The sequence below is a fragment of the Rattus norvegicus genome, chromosome 14, assembly GCF_036323735.1.
Source record: "Rattus norvegicus strain BN/NHsdMcwi chromosome 14, GRCr8, whole genome shotgun sequence".
NCBI lineage: Eukaryota > Metazoa > Chordata > Mammalia > Rodentia > Muridae > Rattus > Rattus norvegicus.
In genome coordinates, this window is record NC_086032.1 from 80853210 (window position 1) to 80873241 (window position 20032).

Here is a 20032-nt window from a genome sequence, read left to right on the forward strand (position 1 = left end):
GTATGAAATTCTCAAAGAATTAGTAAAAACATTTAAGAAAAGCAGGCAGACTTAAAGCTGTATAGCTGTGGTTCTTCTGTATGCAACTGTGCTAGAAGGAGGGAATTCTGGGAAAGAAAGTACATTATTTCATTAAAAGGATGATTATTTGACCTGCCTGGGACCTGCTGGCAGGGACGGCTGGAAGAAAGACACTGAAGCGCTGCTGTGGTAGATGTGTGATGGAGAGATGGAAGAGAGCACAAAGCCGGGAGGCTTCTGCACTGTGGAGAAAGGGGAAACTGCTGTCTGGATGGTCGTGATGAATAGGCAAACGTGAGGAAGCCTGGGGAGGTCCTGGCTCAGACTGTCACCAAGGACCATGTCTGGGTCTATAGTCTTATGGCAGCCAGGATTGTGTTGATGTCCCAGACTAGTGTTACTACCAAAGGCCATGCAGATGTCCTGGCTCCTCCCCTTGCCTAGGTAGCACAGAAAAGCTGACCTGGGTGGGGGAGCAATGGGGAAGGTGACTCCTAGGACATGAGTTAAGGAGAGCTGGCTGACCCTAATTTGTTGTGGGATGGCTTGGGCAAGGAAGAGATACTCTCCCCTGCCCTTGCCCTCACCACCGGCAGCAGGCAGGATAACTGGCCCTGAGGTCATGAGAGTGGGAGAGAGCTGGCTTTGCCCTTCACTGGCTGCAGCACTCAAGAGAGCAGGCCCAGCAACTCACCTGGGCAGCACAGTGGAGCTGTGGTTGGGGGTTAGGGGAGAGAGAGCTGTCCCTACCCCTTATCTACCATGGGGTGAGCTAGCACCAAAGCTATGAGACCAGGAGAGCTGGCTCCACCCTTCATTGGCTGCAGCACTTAGGAAACAGGCCCTGTACCTTTCCTGGGCAGCAGAGTAAAGCTGGCTTGCTGGTGAAGGCCCAGACTAGCAGGTCCTAAAGAAATGAGAGCAGGAGAGCTGACCCTGCCCCTTGCTGGTTGCATTATTGGGGAGCTAGCCAGGGCAGTGCTGGAGAGCTGGCCCTGGTGGTGCAGTCTCAGGATCACTGGCAGGCTGACCAACTCAGCTACCTCCTAGGCTCAGACACAGGGCTTTGAGTTGGCCCACCCCATATCTACCCCATCTGTGATCTGCTGGAGCACATAAAAGGGCTGGCCCTGCAGATCTAAAGCTTCAGGATCTCTATGACACAGGGCAACAACAGGATAGCCTATGGATTCCCCGCGAGGACCCAGTATTGATAGTGTAACAGAGGCCAGAGGCTTGAAACAGACCAATGACTCATATTGCAGTGAACATTTACAAGTAAAGATGTGTGGACAGAAGCTGCACACTGCAACTTGCATAACAAGATTTTTAAAAAAAATTATCTTATTTTCTTTTCTTTTGGCAAGGGGAGGGAAGATATGAAGGGCGTGGGACTGGGATAAATGATGTGACATTCACAAAGAATCAATAAACAGTTAAAAATACAAATAAATGATTAAAGTTTGAAAATTATAAAAAATAACTGTGTGTTGCCAAGTTTTATATCCCCACCAATGAAGAAAAAACATAAAGAAAAAAATTTTTTATTTATTTTATTTATGTGAGTACACTGTAGCTGTCTTCAGACACACCAGAAGAGGGCATCAGATCCCATTACAGATGGTTGTGAGCCACCATGTGGTTACTGGGAATTGAACTCAGGACCTCTGGAAGAGCAGTCAGTGCTCTTAACCACTGAGCCATCTCTCCAGCCCAAAGAAAATTTTAAAAAGATAATTATTTCTTCTATATATTTAGCATGGCTTAGGTGAACCTGCCTTCTTGAGAGATGGTCCCTTGCTAGGGGTTGATTTTCTGGCCCAGTTACACTGATTCTCTTGTTTTGGCTATTGTGGAATGTTAGGACTCCACCCAAGCCAGAGAAATAGCTTTCCCTTCTGGACCTCCGCAGAGCCCTGATCAAGGCTATTGTGACATGCCTTTCTCTGAAAGATAACCTTGAAATCATTTACTAACCAGACGAGGAATCCGAGCCCTGAAACACTTTGATTTCTATTTTTGAAAAGTTTCTTGTAGAGTACAGAATATTAGTTGAGACCAAGATGTGATAACGCATGCCTATAATCCCAACACTTTGCAGGAGCAGACATTCTAGGCCGGCCTAGGCTATGTAGATGACCCTATCTAAAAATAAAACTCGGAGGATGGGAAGATGGCTCGGTGGATAAAGTGATTGCTGTTCAAGCATGAAAGCCCAAGTGTGAATCCCCAGAACCTATAAAAGCTGGATGCCATAGCATGTGTTTGTAATCCTAGGGCTCCTATGGTAAAGTGGGAGGCAAATACAAGAGAATCAATCACCTGAAGCTTGGGGTAGTGAGCCTGGCATACACAGTGACAAGCAACAAGAAACTCTGTATTAAACAAGGGAAAGATGGAGATCAATATCCCAGTTTGTCTCCTAACTTATGCATGTGTGCCACGGTGTGCCCATACTTGGACTTACACATACACGTGCACAGATATTTTTAAAGATCATCATAGATTTTAGTCTTGTCTTACAGCTAGCTCTCATTTGTGACTTTGCATTCATTACTGTGTCTTCACAGGCTTTAACTTGTCCTGTTAAAGGAATTGTGGTGTTACTAAAAAGCCATGTAGGCAGCAGCCCTCTGATTCTCCCAGCCCATGGTGGTGCTCTGGGCAAGGATTTCACATCCACAGATCACTGTATCTACATACATACCGAGCAATCCCCTTTCTGGGACCCAAAGCAAGAAGCACATAGTCTATTCGTCAGGTAAGAAATCTTTATCTAGTACATTAAATGTAAAACCTCCCAAGCTCCAGTTTTAATTATTTAAACTTTTAGTTTTTTATGAATACATAAAATTATTTTAAAGGAGAACAACCATGAAAGCAGTGGTTTCTTCCCTCAGAGTTTATGGAATGGAGGCTCCATCCTGATGCCAAGGAAACCTGTTCCAGTATTGTGGCAGCTTTGCAATGATCTGCTAGGGGGGAGCCTCATCCTCTAGCTTAACCCAACTAATTCTGGCACTACATTCTGCCACATGGTTAGCTCTACCTCTCTGCTCCGCTCTGGTCTGTCTGCTGGTGAATCCCCACGTCTTATTTATCTTGTCTGTCTGTCTGTCTGTCTCTGTCTCTGTCTCTGTCTCTGTCTCTGTCTCTGTCTCTATCTATCTCTCTGAACTTCCACCCTCCACTTCTCGCCCAGTTATTGGTTATCAGCTCATTTTTACAGTCAATCATATAATTCTAGATTGCCTCTAGGCTAGTGAGGAAGGACAACTATTTACAAAATAGGGACTAGTGTTGAACCTTAGAAATAACCATACCAAGATCCTGCCAGCATTTACTCTCCGCCAGTACAGAATTAACTATTGAAAACACAGAGTCATCTTCACACAATGTAAAAAAGGTTACCCAAACATGTATAGTCTCAGTCCCTGGGGTTGCTGTTTTGAGGTGATAGAACCATAAGAGAAGGAACTCAGCAGAGAGTAGGTAGGTCATAGAGTCTCCTCCTTCATGAATGAATTAGTGTGATCTTGCTAGAGTGAGTTTTCAAACTGGTGGGCTGTTATGAGGTGGAGCCAAGCCAGTGCCATGCTCTTTGGACTTTGCTGCTGTAATTATGAACCAAATGAACTTTATTTAATTGTGCCTAAATATGGTAGAGACTTTCTAGCTCTTTGGTTTTCTTTACATTTATTAAAGCTTTCTGTGAAGAGCTTTTCTTTATCAACTAAACTTTGTTCACCTTATCATAACTTCATTTATGTCTTATTTTTATCACTTAGGCCTTTTCTAAACATCTGGATAAAACAGTACCCTAGCCCAGCACATATACAATCACTATCTTCACATTTCCCTTGTACGTTTTCATTTGAAAGCCTAACCTTTAACAGCCAGACTGTCACTCTAGCCCACATTTCTCTATAATGTCTATCACAACGACCATTTATACATCTTATTTTGTTTATTGTATTGAGCTACTAAGCTCTATGAGGGTTAGGGCAGGATTTGGATTCTTTGCAATGTCATGATCCTATACCCAGGAGCACTGCCACAGTATCATTTTGAAGCATGGTAAGTTCTAGGAAAGAAAGTCCCTCATGTACTATAAAACTGGGAAAATAGTCCCAATTCTACAGTTGTGTATTTAGGATTCAAAATCAATTTTAACCATATTTTATAAATATATTCATAAATATATAATAGGAAATTTTGCATGTGTATGAGTTGTATGTAAGTGTTTACACATGTATATATATGCACATGTATGTATGCCTTTTATTTTATTGAGGCAGAGTCTCTTGTTAAATGTAGAGCTCATCTATTTAACTAGTTTAGCTAGCCAGCTTGCTGTAGGGTCCTTGCCTCCCCAGTGCTGGATTACAGGAAGGACACAAAGCATTTACATAGGTTCTGTGAATCTGTCCTAGGTAGCTTCAGCTCTCAACCTGATGCAAACCTAGAGTACCTGGGAACAAGGTAACCTCAACTATGTATTTGCCTTGATCAGATTGGACTATGGCCATGCCTAAGAGGCACTTACTGATTGATATTGGAGAGGCCAGCCCATCTTGGTTGGTACCATCTCTGGACAGGTGGGTCTGGGCTGTATAAAAAAGGGATCTGAAGATGAGCCTGGTGCAAGTGAGCCAGCAGTCATTCCTTTATGGTCCCTGCTCCAGTTTCTCCCCCAGGTTCCTGCCCTGACTCCCCCATAAGATTAAATAAACCCTGTTCTTCTCCAGTTGCTTCTGGTATTTTATCTCAGCAACAGGAAGCAAATTAGAACAGAACCTGAATTCCAGTCTTTGTGTTTGTGTGGTAAGTGCTTTTTCCATTGAGCCACCTCCCAGCCCATAAGAAACTCTTTTACTGTTTGTCTTACCAAGATAGTCGTTAGCCAGCCTGGATTTCTCTCCAGGTGAAGACAGTGTAGCCATTAGATCATGTCATCCTGGATGTATGCCTCAGCGTGTGTCAGTGAGGTCCCCATACCCCATTTTCTATCATTCTTCTTCCTTCTCGTTCTTGGGTCCCTTACCAGTCTTATCTAAGCCAAGACCCAGTGATGTTGACACTTTGACCTCTCTACCATCTTGGTCTCCTGTTCAAACAAATCAAGGCCAAGCCACATAACTTTCAAAGCACTATACAGTGTCTATCAATGGAGCAGGACAAGCAGACACATCACTCAGTGTGCATATCTACTGGGCTCCTATTTCTTCCTTTCTTACCCAATCAAAGAGCTCTTTTTAATGTATTATTGTACTTTTTCCTCAAAGAGGAACTTAGGGATTAGTTGTTTAGGGCTTATCTTCTGGCAGTAGCAAAATATAGTATCAGAATTCGACCTTACCATTTATTTAATGTGACATATCTGAATCCAAGTCCTTTCATCTGCATACTGGATGGAGTGACCGCCCTGTAGCACTGTGAGTAGGTTTCAGTGTGGCAGCCTTGTGAAATGGTAGCCTGGTATCTGCTATGGCAAATGTTAACTGTTATTCCACATTCAGAAGCTCATAAGGTGAAGGAAGAAGCTGCAGTTCAGCACATGTGGGTCCTATGAAAGGTGCATGGGTAGGCTGCTTGCCCAGAACGTCTCTCGAGTAGGTTGCACAAGTTGTGGGTGGAGAAGAGTAGACATGCAAGGGCATATGCCATCCCCAGCAGTACGGGTAGAAGTGGCACAGTGAGATGGCAGAAGGAGAGACCTGGCATGCTGAGAGATGGAATGCTCGGAGGGGATTGAACCAGGTCCAGTGTGTGTATTCTGCACAGGAGCTTCAGGAGTAGAGGCTTTTCTCAGAGTTAAGCCCTGAGTCAAAGCTTCCTAGTGAATGAACTGTGCATAAGAAGTAATGCCCACCTCATGGGGATCTTTAGTTAATCGAGGCATGAATGTGCTGTGTAAGGACAGCTAGCCATTTGATCTTACAGTATGTTTCCAAGACCCATATTACTTTCTAAATGGTGAATTTTCTCTTTTCTAGGAACATACTGTTTTGGACACTTAGGTGTAAATGCCCCGTTGTTTGTTTTAATGCCAAGGACTTTGTGAGAACAGTACTGCAGCTTTATGGTGAGGATGGCAGTTGGAAGCATGGTAAGTCACCATTCTCATTGTCTCTAAGACTTAGAAAAGTGGTCAGGCCACCATGTCACCTGCTCCAAGGGTTCCTGGTCACACAGACACTGCTTCTTCACTTGCTACTGTGGTATTTGGGTTATTATTATATTTGTACCAGTTTATACTCCTTCAGTGTAAAGAATGACCTGAAACATAGTCACAATGGGCTTTGTTATTGCCATCAATGGCCAGAGACAACACAAGAATTACAACACAGAATGCACCAAACAAGGCAGGGTATGTAGTATCTTTAAAAGAGTAGGGAATAGCTGGTGAATGCCTTTAATCCCAGTACTCAGTAAGCAGAGGCCAGAGGGTCTCTAACTGAGGCCAGGTTGGAAAAACCAGAGAGAGAGAGAGAGAGAGAGAGAGAGAGAGAGAGAGAGAGAGAGAGAGAGACAGAGAGACAGAGAGAGAGAGAATGAGAATATGAATGAATATAAAATCAAATGGACTACAAGTATTCACTGATAGATCCTTCAGTTGATCTTAGCCAAAAGGCCAAGAAGTGATCACTGATAGATCCTTGAGTTAGTTGTGCATTTTTCTCAAGTTGTCTGCATTTCAAAATATTCATAATAAAATGTTGAGAAAATTTTTTTATTTTAATCAATTTCTAACATATACAAAATTACTTATCTAAGGTTGACCAAATTGGACTTACAGTTGGTGTTTTCTTTTATAATTCTCCATTTTTCAAACCAAAGACTCCTTAGTATTTTGTAACAAAATCTCAAACACTGTAAGATTAAGCTCTGACACTTCTATTGTGTGAGGATCCCATGAACAAGGCAATGTCATCACTCCCCAGAGTGAGCAGTAATCTCTTTGCATTTAGCTGTCCTAACAGTATTTCACCTCCCACACTTGTCCTGTGATGTTGTTATTTTTTTGGGTTTTTTTGTTTGTTTGTATGATGTTAGAAGCTATTGCCCGTCAGTGTGTAGGTTCCTTAGTTGCAATCTGGTAAGATCCAAAATCCATTATATTTTCTTTACTTTTTTTCTTTTTTCATTTTCATGTATATATGCTTATCTATTTAGAGGAACATGTGGGGGGGTGTATGCATATATGTGGAAGCTTGAAGTTGATGCTGGGAAAGGCTTTAATTGATCTTCTGCCTTATTCATTGAGGTATGGTCTCAGTCAACCAGAGTTGGCAAATGTAACTAGCCAGCTTGCTCTTTGCCTTCTGAAGCTTGGAAGTACAGGCATGCTGCCACTCCTACCTGACATTTACATAGGTTTGAGAATTTGAACTCTGCTACTCAGGCTTGTAAGGTGAGCACTTTGACCACTGAGCTATCATCCCAGTTCCTTTCCTTCATTTATTAACTAGACTAGTTCTATAGAGAGAATCCCTTCATCATCTGCCTCGGTAAACTTGAGATGGTGACTCCTGTATGGAAATTTAGGATTTTTTCTTTACTTCAAAATAATGAATTGCTCCACAGAGTCAGCAAAACTTGACATAAAATACTTTTAAACTATGGTTATGGTGAGCATGTGGGTATTATTTAAATAATATATACTTATATATGTACATTACTATGATAGGAGGTTCCTTGGGAAATGGCGAAATTTAAGGCAGCAGATTCTTAGGGTGAGTATGTATCAGCTCAAAGCCCCTCAAGTCAAAGTTCACCTTTATAAACTATCAAAGATATGTGCATCAGAATAAAACAGACAGAAGAAAAATCTATATGACCACTATGGAGAACTCTATGGACAGACCTCAACAAACTAAAAGTAGGAATTTGTCCTGGCAGGCTTCTTTCTGTTTGTCAGTTTGTAAGCATTTACAGGGATCAGTACCCAGAACATTCTGGTGCTGTCCAATTTCCAAGGTCCTTTCAAAAGGTCTTTCTGTAGAACTCTTACCTTTGGAATGTCAGAGGTCAGCCAGTGTTACCAGTGTCATATGAAGTCAAACATTGCTGTCCTGGGGCACAAGCAGCCAAAGTTCCAAATCTGCCAACATTGGTTGTCTTGGGCATAATATAGAAAGGTGTTGACACCGGCTGCCATGGTAAATATACATCTCTCTGGTTGATGTAATAACTTAAGGATGCCAGACAATCTGGCATTTAGTGTGATGTGATCCAAAACTATAGTTTTATTTAAAAGCCAGTCTCTTTTGTTTTTAGTTGTCTCACTGGAATGTATTCTGTCAGGGAATACCATTCTGCTTTGCCTGTACTGCCTGCTTACTCAGACACAGTGACAAGGACACTACGTGAGTTGAGGTAGCTCCTACCATTATCCCTTGACTCAGGAGTCATGATTCTGAGATCATGATGGAGCATTATGAATGGCTTGGGAAGACAGGATTCAGAGGAGAAAGTAGAAGAGAAAATCTACTATAATGGCTGAAAAAACCCAAGTGGCAAGAGAACAGTTGAGGGACAAGAAAAACAGGGACCTAGACCTAGGTTTCTGATTAGAGTCTCATATTTAAAAAAAATTTTAATGGTTATTTTATTTACATTTTATTTTTTTTAAATAAATCATCATTTTTTTTTTGTTTTTTTTTTCTTTCCCGGTATCCGGGCAAACATCCCCCTCCCCCCTCCCCTTCCTTATGGGTGTTCCCCTCCCAACCCTCCCCCCATTGCCGCCCTCCCCCCACCAGTCTAGTTCACTGGGGGTTCAGTCTTAGCAGGACCCAGGGCTTCCCCGTCCACTGGTGCTCTTACTAGGATATTCATTGCTACCTATGAGGTCAGAGTCCAGGGTCAGTCCATGTATAGTCTTTAGGTAGTGGCTTAGTCCCTGGAAGCTCTGGTTGCTTGGCATTGTTGTACATATGGGGTCTCGAGCCCCTTCAAGCTCTTCCAGTTCTTTCTCTGATTCCTTCAACGGGGGTCCTATTCTCAGTTCAGTGGTTTGCTGCTGGCATTCGCCTCTGTATTTGCTGTATTCTGGCTGTGTCTCTCAGGAGCGATCTACATCTGGCTCCTGTCGGTCTGCACTTCTTTGCTTCATCCATCTTGTTTAATTGGGTGGCTGTATATGTATGGGCCATATGTGGGGCAGGCTCTGAATGGGTGTTCCTTCAGTCTGTTTTAATCTTTGCCTCTCTCTTCCCTGCCAAGGGTATTCTTATTCCCCTTTTAAAGAAGGAGTGAAGCATTCACATTTTGATCATCCGTCTTGAGTTTCGTTTGTTCTAGGCATCTAGGGTAGTTCAAGCATTTGGGCTAATAGCCACTTATCAATGAGTGCATACCATGTATGTCTTTCTGTGATTGGGTTAGCTCACTCAGGATGATATTTTCCAGTTCCAACCATTTGCCTACGAATTTCATAAAGTCGTTGTTTTTGATAGCTGAGTAATATTCCATTGTGTAGATGTACCACATTTTCTGTATCCATTCCTCTCTTGAAGGGCATCTGGGTTCTTTCCAGCTTCTGGCTATTATAAATAAGGCTGCAATGAACATAGTGGAGCACGTGTCTTTTTAATATGTTGGGGCATCTTTTGGGTATATGCCCAAGAGAGGTATAGCTGGATCCTCAGGCAGTTCAATGTCCAATTTTCTGAGGATCCTCCAGACTGATTTCCAGAATGGTTGTACCAGTATGCAATCCCACCAACAATGGAGGAGTGTTCCTCTTTCTCCACATCCTCGCCAGCATCTGTTGTCCCCTGAGTTTTTGATCTTAGCCATTCTCACTGGTGTGAGGTGAAATCTCAGGGTTGTTTTGATTTGCATTTCCCTTATGACTAAAGATGTTGAACATTTCTTTAGGTGTTTCTCAGCCATTCGGCATTCCTCAGCTGTGAATTCTTTGTTTAGCTCTGAACCCCATTTTTTAATAGGGTTATTTGTTTCCCTGCGGTCTAACTTCTTGAGTTCTTTGTATATTTTGGATATAAGGCCTCTATCTGTTGTAGGATTGGTAAAGATCTTTTCCCAATCTGTTGGTTGCCGTTTTGTCCTAACCACAGTGTCCTTTGCCTTACAGAAGCTTTGCAGTTTTATGAGATCCCATTTGTCGATTCTTGATCTTAGAGCGTAAGCCATTGGTGTTTTGTTTAGGAAATTTTTTCCAGTGCCCATGTGTTCCAGATGCTTCCCTAGTTTTTCTTCTATTAGTTTGAGTGTGTCTGGTTTGATGTGGAGGTCCTTGATCCACTTGGACTTAAGCTTTGTACAGGGTGATAAGCATGGATCGATCTGCATTCTTCTACATGTTGACCTCCAGTTGAACCAGCACCATTTGCTGAAAATGCTATCTTTTTTCCATTGGATGGTTTTGGCTCCTTTGTCAAAAATCAAGTGACCATAGGTGTGTGGGTTCATTTCTGGGTCTTCAATTCTATTCCATTGGTCTATCTGTCTGTCTCTGTACCAATACCATGCAGTTTTTATCATTATTGCTCTGTAATACTGCTTGAGTTCAGGGATAGTGATTCCCCCTGAAGTCCTTTTATCGTTGAGGATAGCTTTAGCTATCCTGGGTTTTTTGTTATTCCAGATGAATTTGCAAATTGTTCTGTCTAACTCTTTGAAGAATTGGATTGGTATTTTGATGGGGATTGCATTGAATCTGTAGATCGCTTTTGGTAAAATGGCCATTTTTACTATATTAATCCTGCCAATCCATGAGCATGGGAGATCTTTCCATCTTCTGAGGTCTTCTTCAATTTCCTTCTTCAGTGTCTTGAAGTTCTTATTGTACAGATCTTTTACTTGCTTTGTTAAAGTCACACCGAGGTACTTTATATTATTTGGGTCTATTATGAAGGGTGTCGTTTCCCTAATTTCTTTCTCGGCTTGTTTCTCTTTTGTATAGAGGAAGGCAACTGATTTATTTGAGTTAATTTTATACCCAGCCACTTTGCTGAAGTTGTTTATCAGCTTTAGTAGTTCTCTGGTGGGACTTTTGGGATCACTTAAATATACTATCATATCATCTGCAAATAGTGATATTTTGACTTCTTCTTTTCCGATCTGTATCCCCTTGATCTCCTTTTGCTGTCTGATTGCTCTGGCTAGAACTTCAAGAACTATATTGAATAAGTAGGGAGAGAGTGGGCAGCCTTGTCTAGTCCCTGATTTTAGTGGGATTGCTTCAAGTTTCTCTCCATTTAGTTTAATGTTAGCAACTGGTTTGCTGTATATGGCTTTTACTATGTTCAGGTATGGGCCTTGAATTCCTATTCTTTCCAGGACTTTTATCATGAAGGGGTGTTGAATTTTGTCAAATGCTTTCTCAGCGTCTAATGAAATGATCATGTGGTTTTGTTCTTTAGGTTTGTTTATATAATGGATCACGTTGATGGTTTTCCGGATATTAAACCATCCCTGCATGCCTGGGATGAAGCCTACTTGATCATGGTGGATGATTGTTTTGATGTGCTCTTGGATTCGGTTTGCCAGAATTTTGTTGAGTATTTTTGCGTCGATATTCATAAGGGAAATTGGTCTGAAGTTCTCTTTCTTTGTTGTGTCTTTGTGTGGTTTAGGTATAAGAGTAATTGTGGCTTCGTAGAAGGTATTCGGTAGTGATTCATCTGTTTCAATTTTGTGGAATAGTTTGGATAATATTGGTATGAGGTCTTCTATGAAGGTTTGATAGAATTCTGCACTAAACCCGTCTGGACCTGGGCTCTTTTTGGTTGGGAGACCTTTAATGACTGCTTCTATTTCCTTAGGAGTTATGGGGTTGTTTAACTGGTTTATCTGTTCCTGATTTAACTTCGGTACCTGGTATCTGTCTAGGAAATTGTCCATTTCCTGAAGATTTTCAAGTTTTGTTGAATATAGGTTTTTAATAGTAAGATCTGATGATATTTTGAATTTCCTCTGAATCTGTTGTTATGTCACCCTTTTCATTTCTGATTTTGTTAATTTGGACGCACTCTCTGTGTCCTCTCGTTAGTCTGGCTAAGGGTTTATCTATCTTGTTGATTTTCTCAAAGAACCAACTTTTGGTTCTGTTGATTCTTTCTATGGTCCTTTTTGTTTCTACTTGGTTGATTTCAGCTCTGAGTTTGATTATTTCCTGCCTTCTACTCCTCCTGGGTGTATTTGCTTCTTTTTGTTCTAGAGCTTTTAGGTGTGCTGTCAAGCTGCTGACATATGCTCTTTCCTGTTTCTTTCTGCAGGCACTCAGCGCTATGAGTTTTCCTCTTAGCACAGCTTTCATTGTGTCCCATAAGTTTGGGTATGTTGTACCTTCATTTTCATTAAATTCTAAAAAGTTTTTAATTTCTTTCTTTATTTCTTCCTTGACCAGGTTATCATTGAGTAGAGCATTGTTCAATTTCCAAGTATATGTGGGCATTCTTCCTTGATTGTTATTGAAGACCAGTTTTAGGCCGTGGTGGTCCGATAGCATGCATGGGATTATTTCTATCTTTCTGTACCTGTTGAGGCCCGTTTTTTGACCAATTATATGGTCAATTTTGGAGAAAGTACCATGAGGAGCTGAGAAGAAGGTATATCCTTTTGCTTTAGGATAGAATGTTCTATAAATATCCGTTAAGTCCATTTGGCTCATGACTTCTCTTAGTCTGTCTACATCTCTGTTTAATTTCTGTTTCCATGATCTGTCCATTGATGAGAGTGGGGTGTTGAAATCTCCCACTATTATTGTGTGAGGTGCAATGTGTGTTTTGAGCTTTAGTAAGGTTTCTTTTACATATGTAGGTTCCCTTGTATTTGGGGCATAGATATTTAGGATTGAGAGTTCATCTTGGTGGATTTTTCCTTTGATGAATATGAAGTGTCCTTCCTTATCTTTTTTGATGACTTTTAGTTGAAAATTGATTTTATTTGATATTAGAATGGCTACTCCAGCTTGCTTCTTCTGACCATTTGCTTGGAAAGTTGTTTTCCAGTCTTTCACTCTGAGGTAGTGTCTGTCTTTGTCTCTGAGGTGTGTTTCCTGTAGGCAGCAGAATGCAGGGTCCTCCTTGCGTATTCAGTTTGTTAATCTATGTCTTTTTATTGGGGAGTTGAGGCCATTGATGTTGAGAGATATTAAGGAATAGTGATTATTGCTTCCCGTTATATTCATATTTGGATGTGAGGTTATGTTTGTGTGCTTTCATTCTCTTTGTTTTGTTGCCAAGACGATTAGTTTCTTGCTTCTTCTAGGTATAGCTTGCCTCCTTATGTTGGGCTTTACCATTTATTATCCTTTGTAGTGCTGGATTTGTAGAAAGATATTGTGTAAATTTGGTTTTGTCATGGAATATCTTGGTTTCTCCATCTATGTTAATTGAGAGTTTTGCAGGATACAGTAACCTGGGCTGGCATTTGTGTTCTCTTAGGGTCTGTATGACATCAGTCCAGGATCTTCTGGCCTTCATAGTTTCTGGCGAGAAGTCTGGTGTGATTCTGATAGGTCTGCCTTTATATGTTACTTGACCTTTTTCCCTTACTGCTTTTAATATTCTTTCTTTATTTTGTGCGTTTGGTGTTTTGACTATTATGTGACGGGAGGTGTTTCTTTTCTGGTCCAATCTGTTTGGAGTTCTGTAGGCTTCTTGTATGCCTATGGGTATCTCTTTTTTTAGGTTAGGGAAGTTTTCTTCTATGATTTTGTTGAAGATATTTACTGGTCCTTTGAGCTGGGAGTCTTCACTCTCTTCTATACCTATTATCCTTAGGTTTGATCTTCTCATTGAGTCCTGGATTTCCTGTATGTTTTGGACCAGTAGCTTTTTCCGCTTTACATTATCTTTGACAGTTGAGCCAATGATTTCTATGGAATCTTCTGCTCCTGAGATTCTCTCTTCTATCTCTTGTATTCTGCTGGTGAAGCTTGTATCTACAGCTCCTTGTCTCTTCTTTTGGTTTTCTATATCCAGGGTTGTTGCCATGTGTTCTTTCTTGATTGCTTCAATTTCCATTTTTAACTCCTTCAACTGTTTGATTGTGTTTTTCTGGAATTCTTTCAGGGATTTTTGTGTCTCCTCTCTATGGGCTTCTACTTGTTTATTTATGTTTTCCTGGAATTCTTTCAGGGATTTTTGCAATTCCTTTGTGTAGGCTTCTACTTGTTTATTAATGTTTTCCTGTGTTTCTCTAAGGGAGTTCTTCACGTCTTTCTTGAAGTCCTCCAGCATCATGATCAAATATGATTTTGAAACTAGATCTTGCTTTTCTGGTGTGTTTGGATATTCCATGTTTGTTTTGGTGGGAGAATTGGGCTCCGATGATGCCAAGTAGTCTTGGTTTCTGTTGCTTGGGTTCCTGCGCTTGCCTCTCGCCATCAGATTATCTCTAGTGTTACTTTGTTCTGCTATTTCTGACAGTGGCTAGACTGTCCCTATAAGCCTGTGTGTCAGGAGTGCTGTAGACCTGTTTTCCTGTTTTCTTTCAGCCAGTTATGGGGACAGAGTGTTCTGCTTTCGTGCGTGTAGTTTTTCCTCTGTACAGGTCTTCAGCTGTTCCTGTGGGCCTGTGTCTTGAGTTCACCAGACAGGTCACTTGCAGCATACAAGTTGGTCTTACCTGTGGTCCCGAGGCTCAAGTTCGCTCGCAGGGTGCTGCCCACGGTCTCTTTGCGGCGGCAGCAACCAGGAAGACCTGTGCCACCCCTTCTGGGAGCTTCAGTGCACCAGGGTTCCAGATGGCCTTTGGTGTTTTCCTCTGGCGTCCGAGATGTGTGTGCAGAGAGCAGTCTCTTCTGGTTTCCCAGGCTTGTCTGCCTCTCTGAAGGTTTAGCTCTCCCTCCCACGGGATTTGGGTGCAGAGAACTGTTTATCCGGTCTGTTTCCTTCAGGTTCGGGCAGTGTCTCAGGCAGGGGTCCTGCCGCTCCTGGGCCCTCCCCCACGGGAGCCCAGAGGCCTTATACAGTTTCCTCTTGGGCCAGGGATGTGGGCAGGGGTGGGCAGTGTTGGTGGTCTCTTCTGCTCTGCAGCCTCAGGAGTGCCCACCTGATCAGGCGGTGAGGTCTCTTTCCCACGGGGTCTGGGAGCAGAGAGCTGCTGCGGGCCGGGATCCGCGGGTGTGGGACTTCCGGTAAACACAGGACGTGCCCGGTCCTAGAGGAATTCTGCCTCTGTGTGTCCCGATTTCACCAGGCAGCTTTCTTGCAACAGACAAGTTGGTCTTACCTGTGGTCCTGAGGCTCAAGTTTGCTAGCGGGGTGCTGCCCACCTTATTTACATTTTAAATGTTTATTCCCCTCCCAGTTTTCTTCTTCGAAAACCCCCACCCCACGCCCTCTTCCCTCCCTCCATAAGGATACCCCCCACTCCTGCCCTACTTCCCTAGTATTCCCCTATTCTTGGGTATCAGGCTTTCACAGGACTAAGGACTTTCCCTCCCTTTGATGCCAGACAAGGCCATCCTCAGCTACATATGCAGCTGGAGCCATGGATCTCTCCATGTGTAGTTGTTGGTTGGTAGTTTAGTCCCAAGGAGCTTGGGAGTATCTGATTAGTTGATATTGTTGTTCTTCTTATTGAGTTGTAAACCCCTTCAGCTTCTTCAGTCCTCCTCTAAATCCTCCATTAGCTTCCCCCTCCTCAGTCCGATGGCTGGCTGCAAGCATCTGCATATGTATGGGTAAGGCTCTGGCAGAACCTCTCAGGAGACATCCATAGGCTCCTCCTGTCAGCAAGCTTCTTGGCATCAGCAATAGTGTCTGGGTTTGGTGGCTGCTGTATAGGAAATTGAACAGAGGTGTGTAGCAATGGGGGATGGGGAAAATCCCAGATGATAGGAAAACAAGAGACTCCCAGGACCCAACGGGGATGACATTAGCTGAAATACCCAACAAAGGGGAGAGAAAACCTGAAAACAATATCCAGAGGTTAGGCACAGATCCTGGTTGAGGGATGGAGCCACTTCTCAAAATTTTAACCCAGAATTGCTCCCGTCTAAAGGAATTACAGGGACAAAGAGTAGAGCAGAGACTAAAGGAAAGAACATCTAGAGACTGCCCCACCTGGGGATCCATCCCATATGCAGCCACCAGTCTCTTATATTATTGAGAGACCCATGTTCCAAGTGAACTTGAACAGCTATCCCTTCTTAGCTGCTTAGGTTCTAGTTCTTTAATATGAAACTCACACTAACCAGCCATGTAGGACCTGGATGTATCCGGCCACCTTCCCACAAGGTAGATGTTCTTGAAGAGGGGAGGAGATATGGCTCAGAGGGTAAAGTGCTTACTGTGTGAATGTGAGTTCTGCTCCCTAGTTCCTATGCAAATGCTGGGTAGGTGTGATGGCATGCCTGCCTAGTACACTCAGAAGGTGGAGACAGGACCTCCAGAACAAACTGGCTAGCTAGAGAGTAATACTGAGGAGCTCTACGTTCAACTGAGGGACCTTGCCTCAATAAATAAGATGGATAATATCTGAGGAAGATTCCTGACAGCAGCCTTGGGCTTCTGCATATATGCACCTATACACATACAAATAGATACACACAGACATGCCACACACACACACACACACACACACACACACACACACACACCACAGATAAATACCCAAAAAATATAAAAATTAAATATAAAATTTAATTCTGTAATTTGAGAGGATAGCAAAATATTATTCATTGGAAATTAATCATCTTTGTTTCTTTTTATTTAATTTTTATATATAGTATATTTTGATTATGTTTCCCCTCCCCAACTTCTTCCAAATCTTCCCCCACCTCCTTACTCACCTAATTCTATGCCCTTTCTCTCTCTTCTCTCCTTAAAAAATATTTCCACAAAACACAAAATGAAAGTCAAAACAAACAGAAAAACCTATAAGATAAAAAAATTCATCGGGGTTGGGGAATTAGCTCAGTGGTAGAGCGCTTGCCTCGCAAGCGCAAGGCCCTGGGTTCGGTCCCCAGCTCCGAAAAAAAGAAAAAAGAAAAAAGAAAAAAATTCTAAAACAAAATGAAGCAAAAAGTCCACAAAAACCAGAGCAAAACAAAAGTACTCCTGCCTATGAGGCTTGTCCTGGAAAGTGGTTGATATACCCAGTGACAGTGCATTTTACAGACACCAATCACAGACAGTTTCTTGGCTCTGGATGAGACCCCTGTCCACTTCTTCTTCTCAGTGGTGGAACCCTGTCTGGCTTGAACTTGTACAGGCCCTGTGTATAATGCCACAGTCTCTGTGAGTTCATACATGTGTCAGCCCATTGTATCTGTAATACACTGTTTCCTTGGAGTCATTCCTCATCTCTGGTTCTCAGAATATTTTTCCTTTCTCCAACTCAAGGACCCCTGAGCCTTGAGGGGACAGTTTTGATGAAAATGTCCCATTTAGAACTGAGTACTCCAAAATCTCTCACTCTGTGCACATTGTCTAGTTGTGGTTCTCTCTGTTAATTTCTATCAACAACATCGAGAAGCTTCTCTAATTAGGGTTGAATGAGGTACTGATCTATGGGTATATCTGTTTTGTATTAGGAATCATTTACTGCCACGTTCCTTTAGCAGGGCCCCTGGCCTGTCTAGTTTCAGGTTGTTGGCACTTTAGCAGTGTCATGTATGGGTTCCATTTAATGGAGTTGGCCTTATCCAACTAAAAGTACTTTCATAACTTGTGTGCCAGTCTTGTATCAGAGTATTGTGTAGGCAGGTTGCTGTTGTAGATAGCAGGTTTATAGCTGGGTGATGTTGATGATTGTCTTTAACCCTTGGTAAAGTGCAAAGTACCTTCCAGTACCACGAACACAGTAGCAGTTAACCTTCTAGTTTGGCGCCAGCTAGACTTCTCTATGTTCAGTAAAATAAATAGATGATGTTTGCAACAATAGGGCTTTACCACCTCACTATGGAAGCAATCATGACCTTGGTAACAACTTCTGATGTTTGGGGGGGATTCCAGGGGACCCCTTTGGAATCCTTGGCACTGGAAATTTTACTTGGTGGCATAAAATATCTACTTGGGATCGCCTTGTATGGTGATTCTGTTTAGATTCATTCCATATATATTTACAATAGGAAGCTTCTACAATAGTGGGTTTCCGTATGAAAACCTTTAGTGTCAGGTGTTCTTCTCATAGCCCCTACTTGACTTGGATCTCCCATCCTCTGTGCCTTCGATTCCTTTAGTCTAGTTCCTCCTCTTCTTCCCACAACACTATATTCTATTCCCCTTTCTTGGAAGAGCCTCTCCATCCCACTGCCCCTTACTAGATATCTAATGTCTGTGGTTATTTGAATTTTAGTACACATGTCAAAAGCATAAAAGCTTAACATCCACATACAAGAGGAAGCATGTAGTATTTGTCTATTTTGAGTCTGCCTTACTCACTAGGAAGTTTCTTTTCTCTAGGTTCATACATTCACCTGCAGATTTCAAAAATTCACTGTATTTTTTAACAGCAGAATGATATTCCATTGTGTAAATGTACCATATTTTCATTGTCCATTTATCAGTTTATGGACATCTTGACTGTTTCTAATTTCTGACAATTATGAGTAGTGCAGCAGTGAACAGAACTGAGGTAGTGTCTCTATAGAAAGACGTAGAGTGCTTTGGGTATATGCCCAAGAGTGGGATATCTGGATCTTGAGGTAGATCTATCCTCAGCTTCTGAGGAATCTCCACATTTATTTCCACACTGGCTGAATTTTTACTCCCTCAGCAATGAGTAAATGTTCTCATTTATCAGAATTCTTGTCAGCATTGTCAATTGTTTTATTGATATTGGGCGATGTGACTGGGGTAAGAAGAAATCTCAGTGTAGTTTTAATTTAATTTCCATAATGGCTAAGGATGTCGTACATTTCTTTAAATGTTTCTCAGCCATTTGCATTTCATATTTGGAAAACTCTCTGCTTAGTGTAAAGATGGGAAACAATTGCTTGTGACTTGAATAAATCCTAAATAACCTTTTCCTCTGCAGTTGCTGGTTTTGTAGGACTAGATCCCAGAGTTGCTGCATGGCTCATAGATCCCAGTGACACTGCACCTTCATTTGAAGATTTAGTAGCAAAACACCTAGAAAAGTCCATCATAGTCAAACCAAGCAGCACATTCAATGATGCGTCAATAAATATTGTGGTAAGATGCTTAAGACGAGGTTCTGTCTACATTAATACAATCCTGACTTTTCCTACTTCATAGATCATCTAATAGTTACAAGAATATTGCCAGCACCCATTTTTACGCCATTTGTTCTATCCAAATTATTTTTGCTGAGGTTTCTGGTAGAGGCCAATGTATAAAGATGAGAGATTTCTAGGAATATCTCATTATAGTGTAGTTCTTGTATGGATTCTCTAGTGTCAGTAGAATCTCCTCTGAGCAGACGACTGTCCTTTTCTAAGTCTTTAGCACTAATGACAAGTTCTTGTTGGCTGACTTTTTGGGGACAGCCTCCTCAGTCTAGGTAGAGAAGACACGGTGAGTTTCCCCAAGCCCTCTTATACTGCTGATAGCCCTGGTCTTCAAAAGCTACCTCTCCTGAAGGAGATATATCCGGGAGCAGTGCAGTCGCAGCCATGGTGTGAACTACTCAGCCACATGGCGGAACACTACAAATGAACATTCAGATGCGAGAGCCTGCACACCCTGCCCTTCATCCTCATAACTACAAGGTGTAGAGTGAGGGTCTGTGTCACATAAATGGATAGACTGTAAATACCAGAAACACTGTATTCCTGAATTTAAAAAAGAAGTATACCAGAAGATCATGAAATAGATTGTAGAATCAGAGAAGAAATTCTTACAAAAATGGGAATCTGGTCCTGGCAGCCTGGGGAGTGGTCATGTAGGAGCCAAGATTCCATTTTAGCACTTGGAAAGTATCCCTCTTCCCTCACAGGTGATTATAATCCTACTCAGTACAGCAAAGATTCCCCAAACAATCTGACTGTAAGAAATTGTCCACCTCAGATTTATCAGTCCCAGTTCGCATATGGGGATATTAGATGTGCACATGCTACTGTTCC

The 20032-nt window shown here is 42.0% G+C and overlaps 1 protein-coding gene across 22 annotated transcripts in view; it reads left to right on the forward strand.

The window, feature by feature from the left end:
* Nucleotides 1–20032, forward strand: part of Haus3 (HAUS augmin-like complex, subunit 3) — a 171977-nt gene that overhangs the window by 48174 nt on the left and 103771 nt on the right. For 19 of the 22 annotated variants that reach the window (XR_010057411.1, XR_010057415.1, XR_010057412.1 and 16 more), the window contains 3 exons: nucleotides 2592–2782; nucleotides 6018–6130; nucleotides 18985–19142. Coding sequence is in view for 14 of the 22 variants with exons in the window: in XM_063273606.1 (XP_063129676.1) it covers nucleotides 2592–2782; nucleotides 6018–6130; nucleotides 18985–19142 (462 nt within the window). In the remaining 8 variants the exon portion in view is untranslated. Of the gene's footprint in view, nucleotides 1–2591; nucleotides 2783–4454; nucleotides 4620–6017; nucleotides 6131–18984; nucleotides 19143–20032 lie in introns of those variants that run through there. The other 3 variants (XM_039092838.2, XM_063273612.1, XR_010057416.1) reach the window with 3 other exon arrangements.